Genomic DNA, 24,892 nt, shown 5'->3' on the forward strand with positions numbered 1-24,892 from the left:
ATAACCCCGTGGTCTAGCTTTTGGCTGCTCCTTCCCCCCTTGCTGTCGCATCCTCACTTTGTCGGTGACTATGAACTGCCACCATGTATTGTTTCAGTTTTGAGCACCATGTGAAATCTTTCCACATGTGACCAGTGTGCCCTCGTTGGGGGCTGAGAACCCATAGATCACATGCACTTCTCCTCTGTGAAATGAAACCTCTGGTGCTTCTTTCTTTGCCACCTAATTCCCGTGTTTAAGTTTTGACCCAGAGCACTTAATACAGCAAGGCAGCTTGACACCTCTGTCTCATAGTCTGAATAACACATGGTGTCATTTTTATGTGATGTCTTAGGGCCCCAAGGGGTGATGAGTAACAAACCCTGCAATGCTAAAAGAGGAAAAAGAAACACAAACCCATTGGGCCCAGGGGCAGCTGGCCCGACTCGGGCGCAGAAAGAGGCAGAGACGTTCCATTTGTCTGGGAAGCATCATGTGCACTGCTGTTTGATAGAAAGCATTAGAACAGTCATTTGGTAGAGCGTTACGGTGCAGTTGCCCACATGGAGCCAGAATAAAGCCCCATTTGGTGTGTTATAGGAAAAACGGATCGTGTCGCTGGATTCGGCCAACACCAGACTGATGAGTGCGCTGACCCAGGTGAAGGAACGGTACAGCATGCAGGTCCGAAATGGCATCTCCCCCACCAACCCCACCAAGCTTTCCATCACGGAGAATGGTGAATTCAAAAACAGCAGCTGCTGATGGACGGGCCTCACAAATAGACAGACTGTGGGAGGAGGCAGAAGGAAATGTCCCCACTCTTCTATTCCCAGCCCTCTCCCCAGCCCCACCAGGCTTACAGAATGCCGCTGCTTCAGAACAGCAGGGTGGCGAGCACATCTGGAACGGAAAGGAACCTTGTCTTTCAGGGCATAAGGCTAAGACTGCCAAGGTCGACGCTTCCCCCAGCCCCACCCCACTTCTCAGTGTACATAGGGAACTTAGTTCTGGACCATGTACAGAAAATACCACTGTAATATACCCAAAGGAAGTTCATAATGTAGATTACCTTTTTAACTATTGCTATTTTTATTATTATTGTCCTCTTGTTGAAAGCACTGCAGTTGTTAGAGGAGGAAATGTAGGAGCTATGTACGTGAATGAGAGCCAAGCCCAGCCGCTCCGTAGGTAGAGACCACGCATCTGTCTGATAGAGCACGCGGACCACAACAGGACATGGTCAGAATGAATTTTCAGGGATTCATCTGCCAGGTTAAAAGCCCCGCTCTGGTTCTCTTGTCCGGTAGGAACACATGAAAATTACCAAGATCCAAATGAAACAGTTTATCCCACTGATCAAGCAGGACTGGTTCTACATGGACAGCTAATCTGACTTGGGGACACACTGTTCCAGAGGACACAGAGAAAAGCTGTTGCATCGAAACCGGACTCTAGGAGTAGTTTCTATTGAGCTCCTGTTGATGTTCATTTCCTTCTGTCTGTAGCAGATGGAAATTTTTCCACTTTAGGTAGGGGGCTTTTTTTTTTTTTAACCCCAGTTGTAATAAAAGGTGTTCTTTTTCCTCTTTAGAGTTTACAAAACTATAAATATCTGTGTCTCTAGAAACCATCTTCATCTTCACACACCCACTGCCCTTTCCTCCCCCATGGTGGGAGCAGTTATTACCAACAGGGTTTACTCTCCCCTGGAGAGGTTATTCAAATCTACTGTCCATAAGCCATCTGAAAGAAACACCCTTTCTTCCGTACAGAAAAGGGCTAACCATATCATACCATAGTAGGAAGCTCTGAATAGTTCCTATTAAAAATTTTTCTTCTATTTGTAAATTACAATTTTGGTTTGGGATAAAGATTTTATCCAGTGTACTAGCAGGTCTCGGGGCAGGGTAATTTTATCTCAGTCTTTCACTTTTAAATTGCTTCTTCTTTTAAATTTGGACAAGAAATCCAAATCAGAAGCATTACTCTCTTAAAAGTCATGATTACTCTTAATGAAAAATAAACTACTGAAAGTGGGAGGACAGCGTATTCCAGCTGTTATTCCCATGCTCTTTGTAGATTTGGCAATAATAACCCAGTTTCACTAGTTGTCAGCCATGGCTTTATTGTAGGACAGAAACAGTTATGGAAGTTCATTTACTTCCTTTTTTTTTCCAGAGGTGTGAAACATCATCTTAAATGCAACCTTGATATCAGAAGTATGAAATGTTACAAGTTAGACAGATAGTATATAGACAAGTATATATACACATATATTCACACATATGTATGTATAACTGCACAAATAGGAAAAGTTCCTGCCTTCTATGCTGTCGGATTTAATGTTACAAGGAGTTAGAATCTCATTAAGCAAGATCTAAGCAATTGCTTATATTGAAAAAGCAACCACATTTCTCAAGTAAGTTAATGATGTTTAATTTAAATGATAAACTTTAGGGAATTTTTTTTTTCCAAGGGAGAGGAGGGAGGGAAAAAAAAACACCTGAGGAAGCCATATGCATGGAGTGAGTGTTTCCACATAACTACAAAGGGGACAAGAGAACATTTATCGGGTCCCCTTTTGGGTGAAGCCCCAACAGAGTCACCGAGCTTCCCTTTATGCTGTACCGCAGACTTGCATTCTGACCTCTTAAGCACTGCCCTCGGGTAGATCTTTGTGTTTGACCTTGTATCTCAGCAACCTCACATGGCCCCTGACCCACAGCCTCTTGAAATATGTCCCTCCCATAACATCCCCAGTCCTGCCTGTCGAAGGTCGAAAACAGGAGCTGCCCGGTGTGCTTCTCGGGTCTGCAGACATAATGCCACGTGTTTTGGCACTTGTGTATTTTCTTGACCCCTGGTCATGATTTTATAAATTCTTATCCCCTTTCCCTCCAAGTTGAGGACACGCTGTGGCCAAAATCACACACTGTGGCCTTGGAAATCAGATGAAGTGTTGGCAGAATGCTTTATCTAGCTGAAAACCAGACTAGGCCATTAATAAGGACAACATTGGCATGATTTATTTGAATAGGAAAAAAAAAAAAACAACTACCAATTCTGAAATAGTGCTCCGTGTTGGGGGAAGAGGGTATGTAAACATAGGTCTGTTCTTGTTTGTGACTATTTTCAGCTCTAGCCATTCTCTATAAAAGCCTTCAGAAAACCTGGTAAAAGAATGGTCAGTTTCAGTGGCCTTAAGTATGTATCGTTGGTGATGTCTTGCATTGAGGTTTGGAAGTTCTCGGGTAGTGGTTATAGATGACAGAGGTCTGATAAACTATTTTGGAGGGTTGGGGGAGACACACAAAACCAAATATGTTTCTGATGGATGCAATACATCTTATCGGCATTATGTGAGCTTTGGAGATGGCTGCCTCATTTGGAAGATTAGATGCCCAAAATTTTTGAATAGATTATGCAGCCCTCTGTTATTATCAGGTTACCTTGAATGAAGACGAAAGAGTACACACAAATAATAAAATCAGAGGTAAGCTAGAAGTTCAGTATAGTTGCCAGATGTTAAATTTTAAGTTATCCTTTGAGCTTATTCCTGTCTGAATATTTTTTCTGAGTATTTGTTTAGAGAATGCTTCAGTCTTATAGAATTTATTCCAAAAGATTTTTTAAGTATGGAAAAAGTCAGCAATAGCCAATAATTTTTATGGCGGTATTGCTCAATTGGCTTTTCTTCAGCCCAAATAAGTACACACCTCTGTTTTACTAGGAGGAGGTGCATGTTTGAAGAGAAGCAGGTGGATTAAGATAGCACATCTTGCATGCCTTCTAACACCCAACATGCCACCGCATGATGGGGTGCAGCATGGACCAAGGCTGGAGTTTGGAAATCAGATGAAGTGCTGGCAGAATGCTTTGTCTAGCTGACAACCAGACTAGACCATTAATAAGGACAACATTGGCAGGATTTAGGGAAAGAGTTTGATACTTCTCTTTTATTTTCACTGGAGCAATATGCTTTCTGAGCTGAAGCAGCAAGAAGGAATAACATTTCCTTCAGATCATCACATTCCAAGTCTCTGCAGTACAAGCCCTGATGGAAGGGAGATTGTAACTAGGTAACTAAGACAAACACTTACTATGTTTCAGGCACTGTTACCAAGGTTCTGCTGGGCTCTAGGGCAGTCTGTTGTAAGGGAAGTGTGGTAAAATGAGGTCATCATGCTGCTGTAACTTGGCCTTTTTTTGCTTGTCATTGAGTTGGTCAGAATTAGCTTTCTCTGGTCCACTTCTGCCATCCCCTGTGATGGTGCTGGACAGTGAAAGAAAAAGTAGGATTAACTATCTAGGACTGCTGTATGCCCTTGAGAATTAACTTGACTTTCGAGGTAGATCTTAGTCTGTTTACAGATCTGTAGCTCTGCCGACCCTCAGTTCTCTGTTTGGCCTCAGAGATGTACCAGGTTGAGAGCAGTTCTTTTTTGGAAGCCCCAGAGCAGGACCATCACCATCACGTGAGTTCAGTTACAGTTTGTTCTGCCTTCCATCTAGGTTCAGTGCTAGTTATCTCCATTTTGGAGTTTCTGAGAAGGCTGGCTGTGGGACTGAACTTGGGGAAGGAATCCTCCTTGGGATGACCGAAGGCCCATGTGACCCTGACTAGAGTTGACACCAGACTAGACTTGTCACTGGGTCTGATTCAGCGGCTCTGGAGCCCATGCCACAGCTTCCCTGTACTTTCAGCCGCTTCTCTGGGGGCCATCTTCTACACATTATGGAAAACCAAAAGGGCTTTCTTCTTCATTTCCCCTTCCCTTTTTCAAATCTAATAGTGAAATCTCCTGCTCACTTCAGCAGTAAATAGTTGCCTTCCCACCCCCTACCTGAGGGCCAAGGATTTGGGATACTTTGTTTTTTTAATCAATATGTCCATTGAAAGGACCTATTTTGTTTCCTTTTTTAAAAGCAAGATATGTTGGGGTGTTAAATTTTTAAGTAGACTCTCTTTTTGTGTTTGAGTGATTGTTATTAGTTCTAGAAGCATTCTCTTGTCATGACCCAGTTATGAATGCTCTTGAGTTTAGGAAGGACAAAAGTGATGAAATTTGCATGAGGTAGAATAAATAACTTATGAAGAGTGAAAGAACCTGAGAAGATGCATGATCCAAAAGGGGCTGATGCACAGCAGTCTTCTTCAAAACCCAACGGGTTCAAGGAAACAGGAGGATTTATTATCCTTTGCCCAATCTCAAAATATACGAGATACATAGAAAGGCAGTTTTTGTAGAAACATGACATGGGCACCCACGCAAACACATGATTCTTAGGGCTTCCTATTTCTGAATGTCAATCCATCTCATCAAGCAGTGATTCTCAAACATCCTTGAGATTTTTAGATTTTATGCCCTCATCTGTTAGATTGTACGACAGTGGTTCTTTCCTCTTTAAAATGTACCATATGTGTTATATGTATATATGTTAAAGTGACTTGAAATTTACTTGGTTTGACATTGTCTCAAGAACCCAAGATAACATTATTGATACCTTGGGAAGTCATAGAAATAAAGTTGAATGTCACTGATCTGAGAGTAGAGTCCAGAAAGAAGTAGCTTTGGTTCCTGATCCATTTATCCTCAGGTGTTTGAGTAAGGCTTGGCCATGAGCCACCCAAGGAAAGCCAAGTGGTTGTTTGTGTCCATATTTCAGCATGCATTTTAATTTTCTCCTCAGTTCTTAGTTTTCATTGCCTTTGTTTTTTCCCAGGAAATGTTTTAGTTTGAACCTTAAAACCAGATTTATATATTGTAAAAAGATTTGCACAGAAACTGTTTTAGGAGGCCTCAATCATCCACGTGGGATGTACAAAAATTTAAGAATAAATATCATTTTTATGTCATTTCAACACTCCCAAGGGAAAATTTCAATTCCCAGCTCACCAAAAGGTTAAATACTAATTGACTGAATGACCACTATCCTGCAGAAAATTTGAAATAGTAAAGGTTAAATTTTGACTGGTGCTTAGACATTTCCTCATTACATTAACTCAAGCAGACAGCAGTATATTAATCTGAATCACACCTGTAAGGGACTTACCTTCTAAATTTGACTTTGTTCTTCATCTCCAGGGCCTTAATAAGAGTGTGTTAAAACACATGACTATTTTACAATGATAGCTCTAAATAATTTATTTTTTATTTCAAGAAAGAGAAATACACGTTAGAGAAACAAAACCCAAGATTTTATTTTATTTTTAAAGCCATATTTTTGTGCTAGTAGCACTTAGATTGTTCCATATGTGAGATCCATATCAGCATTTCATTATCTGGGTTTGTTCTAAAAGAAGATTTATTTTTGTTCTGTGAATAATTTTTGACGGTTCTTGTACATGTACAGATATAGATACGTTTGAGGTCTTTTACTGATATTCCTACGAAGAATACAAATAAACTTTAACTTTAAACATTTCAGACTAAGATTGCTACTGTATTTGACATATTACTATTTGATTTCTAGCATGTCATCTGGGTGATTAGGACACTTGGAGAAAAACCAGTAACAAAATGTATGTAGGAACATTATGCTGAAGGTATATTTTAACATGAAGAACAGTGTGTCTTAGAATTTCCCAACTTACAGGGAAAAAAATATTTAGCTGAAGGGCAAAGATAACATGCATTGTATTGTAACAATACCCTTAAAAAGCTCCTCATTCTGGAGAACTTGAAATCTCTTTACCAGCTTGTAACTGAATAGAAAATGGAAGGATAACGACACTGAGCACTCCAGACCAGTACTGGCCTCTCTTAATTCCTCAGTAGATTAACAGGGTTTGTTTCAGGGTTGTGTTGTTTAGTTGGGACTTTCTGCTGTTGTTGTTCTTATTTGTTTATTATTCTCAAGGTTATTATTTCCACATTACCCCCATCTTCTGCTTACCTATTTCATTCTTTAAAACCCCAAGATGCAGGTCCCATAAGCAGTTTTCTTACATGCTAAGTTTAGTTCTGAAGTTCCACCAGTTAGCCTCCTCACATACCTAGTTACTTCTTCTAGTCTACTAGGAATTAAAAGACTAAAATTCACTCAAAATCCAGGGAAAATTGTGCAAGGAGACTCCAGATCACGGTAGACGTGTTATTTTTTGTTCACTTCAAAGCCGACCCATTTCAGTCTGAATTGCTCATGACCTAATGTAAGGTTTAAGACATCTTGGATCTGAAAAATCAAAAAGGGAGAAACTATCATTGATGCTATCTTGTGACCTTCCAGTCTTAGCCCTTAACTGCCCACCCATCTACCCTTTATGTCCAGCCATCCCCTTGACTTTTCTTAGCTTCTTTCCAGCTACCTACCTTTTGCTATTAGTGCCTTCAACAGTAGGAAAGTACATGAATCAAGTTTGTTAGGCCATCACTCCCCACCCACACACACACACACAGAGTTTAATTATAAAGGGGCCTAAAACAAATGACTTAATCAAGAATTCTCAATTCTGACTGTTCATCAGAATCACTTGAGATCTTGAAAAAGTGAAAGTGGAGATGCGCCTTTAGGCCCTCCACTGAACAATTAGATGGAAACTATCTAAGGACTGGGCCAGGGATTACCCAAGGGATTCTAAATTCAGCCAGGTTAATGACTGCTAGTCTGTATCTTGCTCTGAGCACTGTGTGTGTGACTGTTATAATGTTCTTTCTGTCACCATCCACGGAACTGGGTAAGTTGGTTATAGGTGTTTTTTGCCTCCTGTTTGGGATGTTAAATGCTGGTGAAAGTGATAATATGTACTCTACCTTGTCCCTGCAAATTCCATCCTTTAAATATGTGATAGAAATTCTCTCTGTTAATATAGGATAGCCATATTCCAACAAAAGTGACCAAAAGCTGGAATTTCTCATCTTGACCCCAATTTTCCCATTATTGGTTTTAATTTAAAATAAAACGTAGATGGTTTCTGGTTTGGAACCCCCCTCCCCTGACCCAGAAAAGGGGGAGGGTACCTTGATTTGTAGATTTAACACTCAGCACTGCAGTCTTATTACTTGAACTTTTACCAAAAAAAAAATTTATCGGAAGCCAAACTGCATCATTTACACCTGCTCTTCCTTCAGTGAGGGCTTCCCTGGCAGCTCAGGCAGTAAAGATTCTGCCTGCAGTGCAGGAGATGCAGGTTCAATCCTTGGGTCAGGAAGATACCCTGGAGAAGGGATTGGCTATCCACTCCAGTATTCTTGCTTGGAAAATTCCATGGACAGAGGAGCCTAGTGGGCTATAATCCATGGAATCACAAAGATTCGGACACAAATACGCGACTAACACTTGCCTTCAGTAGAAAAATGCACCAAAAACTCTCCAGTTTCCTCCCCACTACCAGGCAGACACTTGTGTGCCCATACACACATGCACACACATACACAACTGCTCTTCCTAGAAACTTCAATTTTTGAGATTTTTGAGTGCATTGCCTGGGTGCTATTTCTTTGGCATATGAGCAAATTGCAGTAAGCTAACAGATGGATGTCAATCTGTTTCCTTGTCTGTAAAATTGTGATTTTGGCTAGATAGCCTATGAAGAACTTTAACTCTGACATCTTAGGATTATTATCTGATATCACTGAAAAATGTGCCGTTAGGTCATATCTGAAAATCATTTTGGGGCTTTTGTCACAATATTTAGGAACAGTCCTTCCTCATCACAATTTCCTGTCTCACGATACTTTTAAAAAATAGGAGAGGAAAAACAAAAGCCTGGAACAAATGTATATCCAAAACAATAATTTGATAATAATAATATTTAATGTTTATTGAGCACTTCCTATGTGCCAGACAATTTGCAAAGCACTTTTTTATGGAACATTTCATTTAATCAAATACCAACCATATGAGTTAGGTACGGTTGTTCCTAATTCATGAGGAAACAGAGGTTCAGAGAGATAAGTTTAGGTGCTCAAGGTCACACCACTAGCAAGTGCAAAGCCATCATCCAAATTTGGGTCCTCCTGACTATGCTGTATAGATTTTTTTTTTTCTAAGAGCTCAGGAAAAATGTTAGAGTAAGAAAAGATCTGAGCACATGAACCAGCCTTCATGATGAACCAGAGCCGGAAGGATAGCAATGGGAACAGACAAGCTAATTTTCCAAGACTATTTCTCCATGTATTGGCTTTGATGGGATGGCTTTGCATTGTCAAGTCATCTGACTGATCAGAATTAGAGGACAGAAGTCTCACCTCACTCAAAAATTGGTCTTTCATGTCTTCTGGGTCCATCAGAACTGAGATGAGAAAATCTGCTTTGAGGATTCCAAAGAGTTGCCCTGAAAAAGAAAGTATTACCTGGATCAAGGCAAATTATCCCATTGCCATTTGAAAACTTCATGTTCTTAGTGGTCAGGGAGTGCCCACTGGACACAATAGAGGCTACATGGTGATTTAGGACTTTAAAAGGAGAAGAAAGAAACCAGCTAGTGGCCTAAAGTAAAGAGTCTCATGAGTGGAGTAACCGCTGCTCTCCTCCCATAACCTGGCCACCCTCAGGCAGTTATTTTCTTTGCTCTCTCTTCTGTATTTTCCTCCTTTTAAGTTTTCTTTTTGGTGGGGTGGGGGGATGTGCCACGCAGCTTGTGGGATCTTAGTTCCTTGAGCAGGGATCAAACCCTGGACTGCCAGGGAACTCCTGTTTCTTCCTTTTAATAAAATTATCAAGTAGATTGTTCCACACCATGCTGGAAATATTCACCCCTCCCTGGACCCACATTTGTAAAGGCCAACTCTACCCCAGAAAACTCTTAACATTCTCTGAGCCTATAAACAAGCTCAGCCTTTGGCCCTGAGCACTGCAATCATAGGAACTACAGCATCATATAGGACCACCTTATAAAGTTAATAAAGTACCTCACTATCTCTTTGGGTACTTGAACAACCCTGTGATGAAGGCAGGGTCATTTTTACTACATTCCTTCTGCAGATGAGAAAGGAGATTTGTTCCCTGAGCTTTCACAGTTGTCAGGGAGCTAACTCTAGGATCCTCACCCTTGTTCCCATCCTAGCATTTCATGCTGTCTTTCATAGAAAGGTCTTGAGTGCCCCATGCTGAGGAGTGGCTGTCCAGATTTAATTGATTGGTTGTTAAGAGTGAGAAACTTGGTAGCCAGAAGCAGTTAATAACCTGGTTTCGGTGCTGGAGTTTTTTCCTTAGATTCTGGGTGATTAGCTGAGCTCCAGTGTTGGGCCTGAGTGGCAGGAGCTGTGTCTGTCATATTGGTGCCACTCCTTTCACTTGTCACAGCTGCAAGAGGGGAAAATAAGGGAGTTACTGCAAATACAGCCAGAAGCAAGGTGGTCTGAGACAGGTAACTGCCCCTGAGCTAAAAGACAGGCCTTGGCGGCCACCATCCTACAGAAACCATCCAGTGTGGGAAGCTCAGTCCTTCCCAGACCCTTCACTTACCCCACAGGCTCATGTACCCAGTGGCTACATCATCATCCCTCATAAAGTGTCTCTTATCAGGATTTGTGAGACTTGGGCAATATTATATCTCCTCAGTATCAAATGTTTATTTTTAGTAGCTCCTACCCCAAGAAGCCCAATCCCCCTATGTAGTCTGCCAGCTACACAGATCCCCACCGTGGTACCCAGGGACCCCGAGCATCTCCATCGAGGGGTAGCTCCTGAAAGTACATAGTCCAAAGCCAAGCTCAGCAACCCCCGCACCCCCTTTATGGTTGCCCATCCCCTGAGGCTCTCCAGCCAGAGACCCCACATAACCCCAGCTGCTCCCTCGCTCCTTCTCACTTGCTCTCACATTCAGTCACCAAAGTCCTGTCAGTGCCTTGCAGATGTCTTTTTTCCCCAAATATGGAATATTTGAACCATATTGTTTTGTGATATATTATTGTAAAGTATTTAAGTAAAAGTGTCCCCTCCCCTGACCCAGGGACAACCACTATTAACAGTTTGCTATAGAATATCCTTCACACACTTGAATTTTTTTATTTGAATGCATAAAGATCTACCTTATTCTCTTTCAAGGCTGCATAGTATTTCATTGAATGTACATAACTTATTTAATCAATCTTTCAATGGACATTAGATTTCTCCTCCAGTTTTTCACTGTAATAAACAATGCTGCAACAAACAACCTGTGTGTGGAGGGTACGTGTCAATGTGTGTGTGCACCTTGTACTGTTATTTCCTTAATAAACTTCCAAGGGTAGAATTTCTGTACGAAAGAGTATGCACATTTCAGAACTGACACACATTGCAAGAATGGGAACGCCAGTTTAATGCGCTGTCCAGCGTCTGAGAGTGCTGATTTTCTCACATTCTTATCAGCATTATCACTCCAAATCGTTGGCAAACTGGTAAGTTAAAAAAAAAATAATGTAAATACATTCATTTTAATTTGCATTTCTGTGATTCAGTGAGCAAAGCTGAGCATTTTGTAAAATATGTTTGTATTTATATTTCTTCAGTTAATATCACTTGCAAGCAATGTGAAATCAGCTCCAAGTCCCTGCTCACTCCACTGCTCCAGTTCTGACCTCGACTTCACTCTCGCAGACTGTGCAAGTCTTTCCCCCCACACACACTTCCTGTGTCTCCACGTGCCCTCTTCTTTCCCCACCCAAAGTATTCTACATTTATTTAGTGACGTGAATAAGTTTTGTGACGTCCAGAAGCACAGAAGGCAGGGAAACACACATATTCTTGTTGCCTGAATGTAACCATTGTTAACATTTTCACACATTTTCTTCTAATCTTTTTTTCTAAGCACAGGTTGATGTTTCCTTGCAACGTTGTGACTGTGTTACATGTATAACGTTGAATCATCATCTTTTTTTTCCCTTTAGCATCCTGACACAGGCATTGCCCCGTGTCACCATTACTGTCATCACAACCACCTTGCTTCTGTTGACTACAGATCTGAGCATTTTGCTGCCTTGCTAAGAAAGCTCTGATGGCTCCACTGACTGCAGGATCCAGTCCTTCAGAATTTGGCCCAGTCCACCTCTTTCCCCTCATCCCTTGCTGCATGCGTGACTGCCTGCTAAGTTGCTTCAGTCGTGTCCAACTCTTTGCAACCCTGTGGACTGTAGCCCACCAGGCTCCTCTGTCCATGGGGATTCTCCAGGCAAGAATACTGGAGTGGGTTGCCATGCCCTCCTCCAGGGAATCTTCCCAACCCAGGAATCAAACCCAAGGGTCTTTATGTCTCCCACTCTAGCAGGTAGGTTCATTACCACTAGCGCCACCTGGGAAGCCCTCATCCATTGCTACTTCCCTTCCAAATATGTGACAGACATTCCAGTCACCTCAAACTGCTTGTTTTCCCTACACATGTTCACATCTACCTATCTTTGCTCATGCTGTTCCCTCTGCCAAGAAGAACCTTCTAGCCTTTGCTGCCTGATGAAATCATTCATTACCATCTGTCCATTAACCACCACCTTTCCAGGCAGAATGAATGAGTCATTTTCCTGTCAAGGCTCTTGGTTCACCCTTCTGGGGGCAGTACTTATCAAAAACTGTCCTGGTTGTCTCTATTAGCCCTTATTAGACTAAACTCTTTTAAAAACAGGAAACAGGTTCTGCTCATCTTTGGTATCCATTGCCGTGTTCAAAACAGGTACTCAGGAAATGACTGTTGAATTAAATCATCTACCAGTATGCAAAACACTATCCTAGGCCTGGGAAAGATACAAAGAGGCATAAAACATAAAACAGCCCCTGCCCTGTGAGATTTCACAGTCTTAATAATTCATAATGGTGATCATTCATAATCATTTATAATTAATAAAATGAGGATGAGGCCAACCCTGACCGTTGAGTCAAGTAAGGACAGGGATGAGAGACTGAATGAATCACTAAGTATTTCACTACTGAATTGAGATTAGAAATAACTACCATGAATTGAATGTCTGCCAGATGCCAGGCACTGAAAGATACCTCCTGACATCCAGTATTTTTCTTCACTTTAAAGATGAGAAAAATGAAGTTGGGAGAGATTGGGAAATTTGCCTAAGACCACACAGTAAGTAGAGGACCCAACATTCTATCCTTTGACTGTTAGACTCCTCTAGCCAAAATAAAAATTTTCTCCCCTAGATTGCTGCTGCTAAGTCACTTCAGTCGTGTCCGACTCTGTGCGACCCCATAGACAGCAGCCTACCAGGCTCCTCCATCCCTGGGATTCTCCAGGCAAGAATACTGGAGTGGGTTGCCATATCCTTCTCAAGCGCATGAAAGTAAAAAGTGAAAGTGAAGTCACTCAGTCATGTCCGACTCTTCTCCACGCCATGGACTGCAGCCTACCAGGCTCCTTTGTCCTTGGGATTTTCCAGGCAAGAGTACCGAAGTGGGGTGCCATTGCCTTCTCCGCTCCCCTAGATTGCCCCACCCTAAATTATTATCCAGGGAGGATGAGGAGGTTAACTGGCTCCAGCCCACAGAGTGACTCCCCATGGAGTGATCCAGAAGGTACCCAGGGGGTGGAGACGTGGCCCAAAGCACACCCCTCCCCACCCCCTTACCTCCCTGACTGGTGGCTGCGGCATGGAAACTAGGGCTTGGTCTCCCCAAAGGAGGAGCCAGGCTCCAGGCCGGGGTCCCCAACCCCCCGGCGGGCGGGCACCTGTGTCGGGCCATGGCCGGCTGCCAGCTGTCTCCGGGCCTGCAGCCTGGCTCTGGGCTGGCCCTTTCCGGGTCATGTTTGTTCTTTGGAGCACAGCTGAGCTTCCTGAGCTGGAAGGCTCCACGGTGCTTTCTTTGGTCCCTGGAGGTTCGGCACCGCGGGACCCGCTGGATGTGGCCGCCCCAGAGGTCACTGTCACCCCTGGGTGAGCCGAGGCCCCGCGGGTGGAGCTGAGCGAGGGGCCCGCTGCGTCCTCCCGCGGCCTCCCGGGCCCACCCTGGGTACCGGAGTCCTCCGGGGGCGCGGGGCCTGGAGCAGGGCTGGAGGCGGAGGCCAGGGGGCTCTCAGTGACTCCCTGGGGGACAGAGGGGCTCCTCCAGTGGACCAGCTCCGTGGGGCTTGGGGCAGGGGTCGGCGAGGAGGCTGGGGGCGCGGGACCAAAGGACATGTTCTGGGTGGTGACCGGCGAGGTCCACGGCCCTCCATCCACGGGGACTGGGACGTGGGCCAGAGGGCTCGGAGACGCTGTCCCTCTGGGCTGGGGTGCGGCAGGGCCCGCGGAGGTGGAGGTGCCGGAGCCAAGGGTGCTGGAGCTGAGCTCGGCGGGCTCCAGGCTGACTTGCTGTGGGAAAGGCCCCGCCGAAGCCCGACGTTTCATGGCGTCCGCGGGTCCGAAGCTGGTGCCTACGGCAGAGAGAAGGCTTCCCTGGGGCTCCAGGGCGCTGCTCCTGCAGCCGCCGGGCGGCTTCTCCTCGCCTGGCCCTGCACACCCGTCGCAGACAGGGCGGAGCCAGGCGCGGGCCGGGGAGTTCCTGAACCCGCCTGGTAGAACCTGGGTGACCAGCGAGCCCCCCAGCATCTCAGCCCAATCCCTGGTTCCTTAGCAGCTCACAGGGACCCCCAACCCTGCAGCATCCAGGCCTCCCCGCTCAGCCCTGAGCATCCCCTTCAGACCCCCTCCATTCCCTTTGCAGGCTAACTTCAAAACCGCCCCCTCCAGGAGATCCTCGGATAATTACCGGAGCTGGGACAATCCCCTTCCCGGTGTTTCCCACCAGGCCTGTGACTACACAGGCAGCACTGCCGGTCAGGAGCCCTCCTCCCGCTGGCCGTCGGCCTTCAGAACAGGCCCTGCCTTTGCCTTGTGTCCTTGGAATTAATAAAGCTCTGTGCGTCCATGAGCTGGTCTCCTCTGTGTCCTCAAAAAGGGCAACAATACCGTTTTCTGATGTCCGACTTTGTAAAGATGCCAGAACTGTGATTTCTGCCCTCAATTATCCTAGTTTGCTTCAGAACTCACAGGAAGCAAAATGAGGTAATAGCTGTGAAAATGCTTCAGGAATTTAAAAACGTTAAAGGCACGCTATCCCTGTGATTCCCAGATATGTCCCCACACAGGGTCCCAACAACTCAGCTCTCATCTTCTCTCCTCCCAAAGAAGGGATTTGACGGGCACCTCTATTGTGCATCCCTGTCTGGATGCTGGACCTCAGGCCTATCTGGTGATTTTTCCTCAGGAGCACTGCGCAGTGGGGCAGTGAGGGGGTCTTCCCCTTTTCCTGTCTCTTGACCTCACCAGAGAGACTACACAGCCTCTCATGGGTCCCCTGGCCCGGGAGCTGCAAATCCAGTGGTCTGGTTGGAGGAAGGAGGTTGATGGTAACCGAGTCCTCCTCCTTTGACCCCCAGTTGGCCCAGCAGAGTGAGGGGCCCAGGGAACGGCCTCTCCGCAAGTGGCCCACAGTTGCCACCCAGCTGGCTCACCTCTTTTCCGGCTCCTCCCTGACCTTTTTGGGAGGATCGCTTGAGACCCACCAAGTGCTACTGCATGCAGTCCACCCTCTCCACATCCCAGGCCCTGGAGACCCTTGAATTCAGCCAAGAACAGGCTCAAAGCAACCCCATGTGGAGCAGAAAACAGGGGAGTGTACTTGGCCTGGGCGTCATCCCCACGGTCACTTCTGAGGAGGGCGTGTGGAAGAGCTGAGGGAGGGCTGCAAGATCCCGGTGTCCGATGGTGGGATCTGTAAGAAAACACCAGCAGGGAGTGTGGGAGCAAGGCTGACGTGGGGGAGCACACAGCAACCCCAGGTCTGCCACTCCAGACATGCTGCTCTGGTGAGAAGTCCCACCAGACACTGATGATCAACCTCCTGTCACAGAAGCCAGCTCAGGAGGGCGCGGTCACGGGAGCGGTCCCTTCACCATCTTTATTCCTCACAGCTCCTCTTCAAGGGAGGAACCATTGTTCCTGTTTTATAGATAAGGACCACTATTCTCATCAAATCCAAAACACAAAAAGAAACAGCCAAGAATGGGCAAAACCAGAGACAGCAGATTAGTGGGTGTCAGGACTGAAGGTGGGAGACAATGGAGGGGGATGCACTGCTAAAGGGTAAGGAGTTTCTTATTGGGGGTGATACAGTTGTCCTAAAATTAGATAGTAGTGATGATTGAGCCACATGGGTTGTACTAAATCTTCTATACTGGCCACTTCCAAAGTGAATTTTAAGGAATGTGAATTATATCTCAATAAAACCAAAGAAAACAAGAAGGAAGGGACAAAAGAGAAGAAAAGAGAGATGGAAAGAACAAATCGGGATGAAGCCTGTTGCTGAGGAGAAACCACACACAAGATCCAGAATAACCAGGTAGGCCTCTGGTTCCCATGTGTTTGTGGTGACAACAGCTACAGTAGCTAATATCTATTGGGCATTTACTCTGAGTCAAGGTCTCATTTAGGTCCTTTATATTCATTCTCATTCATCCTTCAAAGCCATATTATGAGGTACATCATCAATGCCATTTTGGTTTTTTGCAGATGAAGAAAAGGAGGCTCAGAGATGCTATTCACCTTATTTCTAGCAAGTAATAAAATCTGATTCCAAAGCACACACTTTTAACCTCTTTGTTGCCAAATAAGTAATTGCTGTTGCTAACTGCTAATGCCCAGAGACTGGATGGGGTCTGTTCTATTCTTTAAAGATCCCCCAGAATTAAATTAAAGCCTGCTCCAGAACTCTGCTAACCTATAGAATCTAGAAATACTTCCTTAGATCTATCCTCAACATCTCAAGCTGCCAAGAAAACCCGTTTCTCATCCCAGTCTAGCCTTGGGTGGGCCGAGGGCCAGTGGGGGTGACTATCACTCACCATCGAAGCAGATGAAGGGTTTCAGGGAAAAGCAGGTCACGGCAGAAATTCTGGAGGGGAAGCTCCAGTACCTACTGAGACCCGCACACAGTCCTGCCCCAAACTTAGGTGGCTGCAGCCAGCTAGGGATGCTGGAACCCCTGTCACTGGACCACCTCGGAGACCCAGAGGCTGCACTGAAGTAGAGGCCAATCCAGGCCTCAGTGTTACTCGTGATGGATTTCAAGTCTTCGTCCATCTCCTCAGTCACCGTCTGCAGGTCAGCCAGGTCTGTGTGGTATCTGCGGCAGTACCCCAACGCCTCCAGCCACATCTTTTCTTGGTCAAATCGCTTGAAGATCAGATTGCCAAGCTGAACCTCAACTGTAAGTAAAAAACATAGAGACCACAGGCCTGAGGTCCAGGATCTCTGCCGGCTCAGCCCTCATCACCCCTAGACACAGTCCCGGTCCAACCCCTGCCCTTACCCCATCCTCAGGTATTAGGTTTGATGAAATCCACAATTTTATAGGCAGACTAAATACCAGATTGGGAGAATGAAGGAGGTGTCACAGCAGCAGCTGGGGAAAAGGACATGCATTAGGGAGAGCAGGGGTTAAGAACTCTCCTGTGGGTCATGTGGCCTTACAAGTCAAGTCTAAGCTTCAGTTTCTCTATCTGTACAACAGGGATGACAAACCTAGACAGTGTATTAAAAAGCAGAGACATCACTTTGACAACAAAGGTCCATCTAGTCAAAGCTATAGTTTTTCCAGTAGTCATGTATGGATGTGAGTGTTGGACCATAAAGAAGGCTGAGTGCCAAAGAATTGATGTTTTCAAACTGTGGTGCTGGAGAAGACTCTTGAGAGTCCCTTGGACTGCAAGGAAATCAACCCTGAATATTCATTGGAGGACTGATGCTGAAGCTGAAGCTTCAGTGCTTTGACCACCTGATGTGAAGAGCCAACTTAGTGGAGAAGACCTTGATGCTGGGAAAGATTGAGGGCAGGAGGAGAAGGGGTTGACAGAGGATGAGATGGTAGGATGGCCTCATCAACTGAATGGACATGAGTGTGAGCAAACTCCAGGAGATGGTAAAGGACAGGGAAGCCTGGCATGCTGCAGTCCATGGGGTCACAAAGAGTTGAACATGAATAAGCGACTGAACAACAACACAGGGATAGTACCTAAATGTATTTAATTTAAATGATTAAATGAAGTCATGAATACAAATGATTTAACTCAGTACATACAAATGATAAACACTCAAGCGGTAGGGTTAAACTTTGCAGGGAGGTAATGAGGGGGCTAGTATAATCCTGATTTAGAATCAGCCTCTTCTGTGGTTTCCAGGGAGTGTGCTTGCAACACCAGCTCTTAGGACGGTCCAAATTTGAGGCAGAATAGAGGGAGCATGACAGGCTCGTGACATCAGGAGAGCCAGGGACAGGAGGTAAGCCTGGCCAGGGGCACACCTGCTGGCCAGGAGGCAGACCGGGCCCACAGTCACGGTCCTGACTTCCAGTGGAGCTCAGACAGACCGAGACGCACTCACCTACCCTGCCCCTGGCCAGGCCTGTCTCATGGGCAGCACACAAACACCTGTGACCCACAACAAGGAAAGTTTGGAAAGGATGTGCTTTGGCATGGACTGGTTCCAGAAACCTGTTAAAGGAAACAGTTCTGTTTGCAGAATTGGGACTCACATCCTCAGATTCAAATAGGGCCTCCCAAGCTCTGACTCCTGCCTGCTCCCCAAGTCCCATCTAGATTTGCCTAATACTTCCCTAATTTTCCCTGTTCAAACTGGTCTTTTAAAGCTACCCTTTGTTAAGCACCTCGTTCTCTTCTCGCCAGCCTTGAGCTTTGCCTGTAGCACAAGTCATCTTTTAAAATCCTCACTATAATCCCCAGAAGCAGACATCACTTTGCGGAGGAGAAAGGGGAGACTCAGGGAGGCAATGACTTGCCCAAACTCATGCCTTACTAAGTGGCAAGACGAGGTTCAAATCGGGTCTGCCTGCCTCGGAAGCCTGTGCTGTCTGCACTCCACAGCGCCGTGTTCCACAGCATGCGGAAAACCAGCTTACAGGGCTGGCTGAGGAGTGCGTTCCCTTTGAAATTTCTCTCTACCAAGAAACTCTTTGTAAAACACCAGGGCAGTAACAGTCCCCTCGCGATATGGATTTCCCTGGTGGCTCAGTAAAGACTCTGTCCGAAAGACAGGAGACCCAAGTTTGTTCCCTGGGTCAAGAAGATAGGAGGGCATGGCAACCCACTGCAGTATTCTTGCCTGAAGAATCCCATGGACAGAGGAACCTGGTGGGCAACAGCCAACGGGGTCGCAAAGAGTCAGACCCAACTGAGCAAGTTTCACTCACTTTCACGAGGTGGATGGGCCTCGACTGCGGAGAGGTACTGCCCACACCTCCACCCACCCCTGTCACTGGGGTGGGGACATCAGAGACTGGGATGCAGGCTAGGCTGGGCTCTGCCACAGGCTGGTTGGAGAACCACACCCCCCCACTCCCCCACCCCCACCATGTGAAAAACAAAGGCATTGAGCCTCTGCTTGGGGTCAGCCTGGGGGCAAAGCCAAGGCATCCCTGGGCCTGGGCGGGGCGGGGGGGGGCACATCACCTGCTCCAGGTGGACCAGTGCCAGGGAAGGCAGAGCCCTGGGCGTGTACCTGGTTTTGGAGTGGCGGTCAGGCTGAGAACTGGCTCCAGGAGGGTGTGGGCCCCCACAGTGGGATCTGTGAAACAAGCCACATGTTACGTGGTGGGGGTGGGGCTGCCCAGGGTCCTCTGCGGGCACCAGGAATCGCCAAGTCGAAGCCCAGAGAAACCTAGCTCCAGAGTAAGTGGGCCCCTTTGTTCCTATCCACGTGTGTTCCATAAATATATATACTGAGCACCTGTTGTGTGGCAGATGCTATTGCAGGCTCTGGAAAAAATAGCAGCAGGAATAAGGCAAAGCGAGATCTATGCTCTTGAAGAGAATTTGAGAAGGAGTCAGCCTTGCAAAGAGGTAGGAAGGAATATATTGGGCAGAGCTAAGAAGGGATGGGACCACATGTGTAAGACTGTGATTAGAAGTGCTAAGGGAACTTACTGAATATGTCTAAGCAAATTGATCTGATTTACTTTTATTTTTTAATTTACATTTTTAAGATTTTACTGTGTACAGAACAGGCTGGAGGGGGCCAGGCAGATGCCAAAGAGAGCTGTGCTGGTGTGTGGATTTGCAGAGCTGGAGAGAAGCGGATGCAGTTAAGAAGCATCTAGGGAGAATCCAAAGACTCCAGGGGGGTCGGGGAAAGCTCCCCCAACACGACTGTTCTTTCAAAGGGACTCCCATGCCCACTCCAGCACACTCTCCACTCTTCTGGCCTGGGAATTGCAAGATCAAATCTAGACTACCCTGGGCTACGTTTCAAGGCCCCATGATGAGCATGGTGTAGCACAGAATTGGGGACCCATCAGGTTGGCCCTCTGTGACCCTATTTGAGGAGCTGGGATGGGCCTTGGCTGACTGAGAGAAAAGCAGAAATTGGCCTTTTTTTTTTTTTAAGGAAAAAAAAAAACCATATAACTATGTCTATAACTATTCCCTCTGTGATCTCAGAACCCTTAAGACAAAGGCTGCCTGGGCAGAGAGGGGCCAGCCAGAGGCAAGGATGGCTGCGGGGGTGGGGGTGGGGGCCATTTCCCAATAGCCAGTACCACGTGCATCGAGTAAATGGGTTGTCTGCAGAGATGCACCCACCTGCCTCCCCAAAACAGGGGTTCTCCCAGGGAGTGGCTGTTCCATACGCCTCCAGCCCCTAGAGACAAAACCATACTGTGCTTTATCAGGAGATAGACCCTGGACTCTGCTCTGGTTTCTGCGTAGATAGATCGCCAACCTGACTTTCCCTGTTCCCTCCCTTTCTTTTTCCTCTTTCCCCAGATCCTTAATTGGCAGAAGAAGGGGACATGACGGAACATTCCAGATTTTACTTTTTGTCTGACCTAATTTACACCCGTTTTCTCTGATGGAGTCTTTGGAATGAGGGACAGGAGAGAAAGAAACTAAGGCAGCAGAGAAGAATGTAGCAAACGAGGGTTAAGATAACAGTCAGTCAGTTTTGCTCTGAAAGAACGTGAGCCAGACCCATGCTCGCTCACTCGTTCTATCTCACTTGCTCCTGAGAAGCGACCCTGGGAGGAAGACCAGGCCCAGAATGTGACTCTGAACACACCGTAGTAGCAGATGAAGGGCCTCCGGGCAGTGCACCAGGCTGCCCCCAGGCTGGGGAGAAAGGTGATTGAATACAGGGTGGCACAGAGGCCCTCCCTGAAGGTGGGCAGCGAGCCCCACAACGACGCGCTGAAGGAAGAGCCGCTGGACCATCTCAGGCCACCAAGGCGCACGTCGAAGAAGAGGCCGACCCAGGCCTCGTGGCTGCTGGTGAGAGAGTAGAGGGCCTTGATGCTACTCCAGCCGCTCATGCTGTGCAGGTCGGCCAGGTCCGTGTGGTGCCGCCGGCAGTACCCCAGGGCCTTGGACCAGCTCAGCTCCTCCGCCACCCGCCAGAAGGTCTTGCCTTCGCTGGTCAGCTGCAGGGCTGGGGCGGGAGAGTTGTCACCTCAGCGCTGCCCTTACGCTACCCGCGAATCCCAGATGTTCAGCCACACCATGGGCAGTCTCCCGGCCTCTGCTCTCCCTTTTCAGCGCCCCCGCCCCCCCCTCCACCTCCCGCCCTCCACTCGGCCTCCAGGGCCTTCACACAAGCCTCCCTCTTGGCCTGAAAGACTATCCACCCCTTCATTCCCCCCAACCTGCTCCCTCAATGCCCCCCCCACCTTCTTGCATTTCTTGTCTCCCCCTTCCCATTGCCCTATCCTGGTAGGCTCCCTCCCTATAAGCAGCCCTGCACCTTTGTTAGCGCTTAATAACGGTAGAGAGTGTTCCCCGAGCACTTGCCATGTGCCATTAGCTCACTAAATCCTTTCCAAGAACTCCCTAGGTTAAATATCACTACGACTGTTTTCCAAATTGAAAAACCAAGTCACCGAGAGTTAAGTGACTTAGCCAAGGCCACCCAACGGGAAAAGAGCCAGGGCCCAAGGACGGTAGGTGAGGCTCCCAGGGCAAGGCCTTTTGTCAGAGCGTGGTTTTGCCCTGATGTAGGAGTCACGGGCTTATCATTGGGCTCCACATTAGAATCACCTGGGGAGCTTTTCAAATACACCGATGCCCAGGCCACCGACAGCAAAGATCTGAATGTCTTTCCAGGACCAGCATCAGAATTTGTTTAAAGCCCATGGGGGAAAGGACCTTTTGGCTTATCTGTCTCCACCAGATAAGGCAACTTGGAAGAAAAGAACCAGCCTTATTCATCATTATATTCCCAGGGTCACCCAGTGCATCAGAGGGACTGGATGTATTGAAAATAAATGAATGAGTGAAGAGACAAATGAGTACATCGGACATCTCACAGGAACCAAGAACCCCATGTTCCCTTCCTTCCTTCCTGACTTCATCCCCTTGAGGGGGTCCCCACAAAGGAGGACTGGTTAAGAACTACTCTGCCCAGGGCCTTGTGGTGGGAGACAGGGTATCCTAGTCCTTAAGGAAACCAGCTGCAAGCCAGAGCCCTAAGGAGAGGAAAGACTGAAAAACCGGGCATACAGAAGGGCAAGGACTTGCATTTGGGGAGGACATGGGAAAGGCCTGACGAGGCACATGCCAAAAACAGTGATACTCCTCACACCCACCAGAGGCCAAGAAGATGCTGCCTGTTGCCGAGAGAAGTTGGAGGACCCCTGGATGGAGAAAAGGGAATAGAAAACAATTGTTCTTTTGATGTGTGTGAGTGATTTTGATATATTTTATCCGATTCTGTTTAATTTTTTAAATTAAATCACTGGCTGTGGCCTACTAAATTGACTTTAGGATCTAAGGGGTCCCAACCCACAGTTTGAAAAACCCTGCTGCCCCAGCTGATCTCCTGGCTTGAAACACATAAGCTGACTACCCCGAGACTCAGCTCCACCCCTGAGATGGGTGTACACATCCAAATGTCTGTTTCTCAGACGCACACAGGTCTACCCGTGATCTGGCCTTTCAGGGGCCTCCCAGCCCATCCATCGTGTTTCAAGCCCCACCCAGGAGTCGCTGTTGATGCCCTCCTGTCTCTGACTTGGCAAATCCCGTCAGTTCTACAGCCAGTGTGTATCTGGGACCTTCTTGAACTTTCCACTTCTTTCTGTGCCCACTGCCATCCTAGCTCAAGCCACCAGCCCCTCCCTGGGACTGACAGCACAGCGCCAGCCCGGAAGCTTTCGTCCCCTGCCCTCACAGCTCGCTCCCCGCCCTGCGACCTGAAGGGCCTTTCTGATTGTTTACCTGGTCATTCCCACAGGTTACGGGGGAAGGAGGGGGCGCTCCTTACCGCAGCCCGCAGGCCTGTGCGTCCTGGCCGGCGGTCATAGGAAGGCTCCTCAGGCCCCCCAGTGTGCTCCCGCACACGGCCAGCGCCTCCGCAAGGCGGGCCCAGCGCCCCCGCAAGGCGGGCCCAGTGCCTCCGCGAGGCGGGCCCAGCGCCTCAGGGCCTTCCTCTGGCTTTACTCTTCCAGCTTCCTTCCTTTAGCCCTTAAGCTCAGCCCAGATCCCCCTTCCTCAGAGAAATCTTCCCACCCCAGACTAAAAAATCCCCCACAAACTTCTCTCTGCTCGTCACCCTGATCATCTCCTTCATTGCTTTAGTCACAGTTTGTGACTTGTTTCCTGACTTTGGGCCCAACGTCTCTAACCCCCATTAGGGTGAGGGCTCCATGAAGTCAGGGGGCATTCCTGACTGGCACCTACCAGCACTGTATATGTCGGTTAGATGCATCTCCTTCATTGCTTTAGTCACAGTTTGTGACTTGTTTCCTGACTTTGGGCCCAACGTCTCTAACCCCCATTAGGGTGAGGGCTCCATGAAGTCAGGGGGCATTCCTGACTGGCACCTACCAGCACTGTATATGTCGGTTAGATGCGTAAATGAAGAAATGAATGAGTGAAATTCTATACAGAACAGCAAACTCCAGGCTCCGACCCCTGGAGGGTGGGGGTGGGCAGGGGGCGGCTGCGGGGGGTGGGAGGGGTGAGGGGAGACGCAGGCAGGGGAGGGCGAGCTGAGGCTGCTCTCACCGTCAAGCTGACTTGCAAAACCAGTCACTTCTTCACACTCGTCTCACCTGCAGCCTCTGAGGGAGAGCCACCTTTCCTGCAGGCGCCCGCCCCGGACGTGCCCGGGGCCCGGTGCCCTGCTGCCCGGGCGGTGGCCTTACCTGCTGTGCAGAGGGACAGTCGCAGCCCCGTGACCGGCATGACTACGACGCAGGACAGGATGGCGGGTGGAAAGGCTTCCCTGCTCTGGAAGAGGCTGCGCCTGGTCTGAGGGTCATTTCTTTCTCGATCCCCACTCTCCTCCTCTTTCCTACTCACATGGACAGATTTTACTGAACAAACACTTACCCAGTGCCTCCTGCAGGCCAGCCACTGTGTGAGGTGCTCGGGACTCAGAAGAGCAGAAAAGATGGCTACATAAGTGACCGTGGAGGTGAGTTACCGGGATGAGTAACTAAGGCACAGGCTGGGGAGGGGTTAGCCAGCCAGGATGGCTGCTGGGGGAGGCGAGGAGGAGGATGGCCTGAGAGGTGAGAGCCCTGGGGTCCCCCGGGGCCGAGGGACAAGGGGCCCAGTGGAAGGAGAGAAAAGAGAGGAGGGAAAGTGAGCTGGCGTGTGTGGGCCAGGCTCACTGCACTCTCTTCTCTGCCTGCCCTCCCAACAACCACAGCGCCAGGGAGAGCCTGTCACGATCCTGTTTTACAGGTGAGAAAGTTGTGGCTCCAAGAAGGAAATTACTTGCTCGAAACTCCAGGGTAGGAAGTAGGGCAGTGATTCAAGCTCGGGTCACTACAAAGCGTGAGGCAGGGAGGTGTGGACTCCCCACTCTGGTCCTACTTCAGTGAGGCCAGAAGTGTCCCCCACCCAGGCTAGGCTCTGGCCCCCCAAGTAAGCACAGAACAGGTGCCAAGACATTTTCTCTGGGGGAACCAAGAACAGCTCTCTCACTCTCTCTCTCTCTCTCCCTTTTCCTTCCTCCCTCCCTCCCAACATCCTGTTTATGCCCACAATTCTCTCCAT

The 24,892-nt window shown here is 47.7% G+C and overlaps 2 protein-coding genes across 6 annotated transcripts in view; one reads left to right on the forward strand and one right to left on the reverse strand.

Moving 5' to 3' along the window:
- RASAL2 (RAS protein activator like 2) overlaps positions 1 to 6,410 on the forward strand; it is a 392,722-nt gene extending 386,312 nt beyond the window's left edge. For all 5 annotated transcript variants that reach the window (XM_043923124.1, XM_043923125.1, XM_043923121.1 and 2 more), the window contains one exon: positions 580 to 6,410. In XM_043923124.1, coding sequence (XP_043779059.1) covers positions 580 to 744 — 165 coding nt within the window. In that variant the 3' untranslated portion in view covers positions 745 to 6,410. The remainder of the gene's footprint in view (positions 1 to 579) is intronic.
- A 617-nt stretch (positions 6,411 to 7,027) lies between these two features.
- Positions 7,028 to 24,492, reverse strand: CLEC20A (C-type lectin domain containing 20A). The gene is made up of 11 exons (XM_043922932.1): positions 24,034 to 24,492; positions 22,474 to 22,521; positions 20,955 to 21,320; positions 19,401 to 19,466; positions 16,730 to 17,092; positions 15,508 to 15,714; positions 13,476 to 14,260; positions 10,393 to 10,444; positions 10,111 to 10,230; positions 9,174 to 9,259; positions 7,028 to 7,158 (listed from the first exon to the last, which is right to left on the reverse strand). Exons 1-11 carry the CDS (start codon positions 24,071 to 24,073, stop codon positions 7,078 to 7,080), a joined length of 2,214 nt encoding a protein of 737 aa, XP_043778867.1. The 5' UTR covers positions 24,074 to 24,492; the 3' UTR covers positions 7,028 to 7,077.
- Positions 24,493 to 24,892: the final 400 nt, after the last annotated feature.

This window comes from Cervus elaphus, chromosome 14 (assembly GCF_910594005.1).
Source record: "Cervus elaphus chromosome 14, mCerEla1.1, whole genome shotgun sequence".
Taxonomy (NCBI): Eukaryota; Metazoa; Chordata; class Mammalia; order Artiodactyla; family Cervidae; genus Cervus; species Cervus elaphus.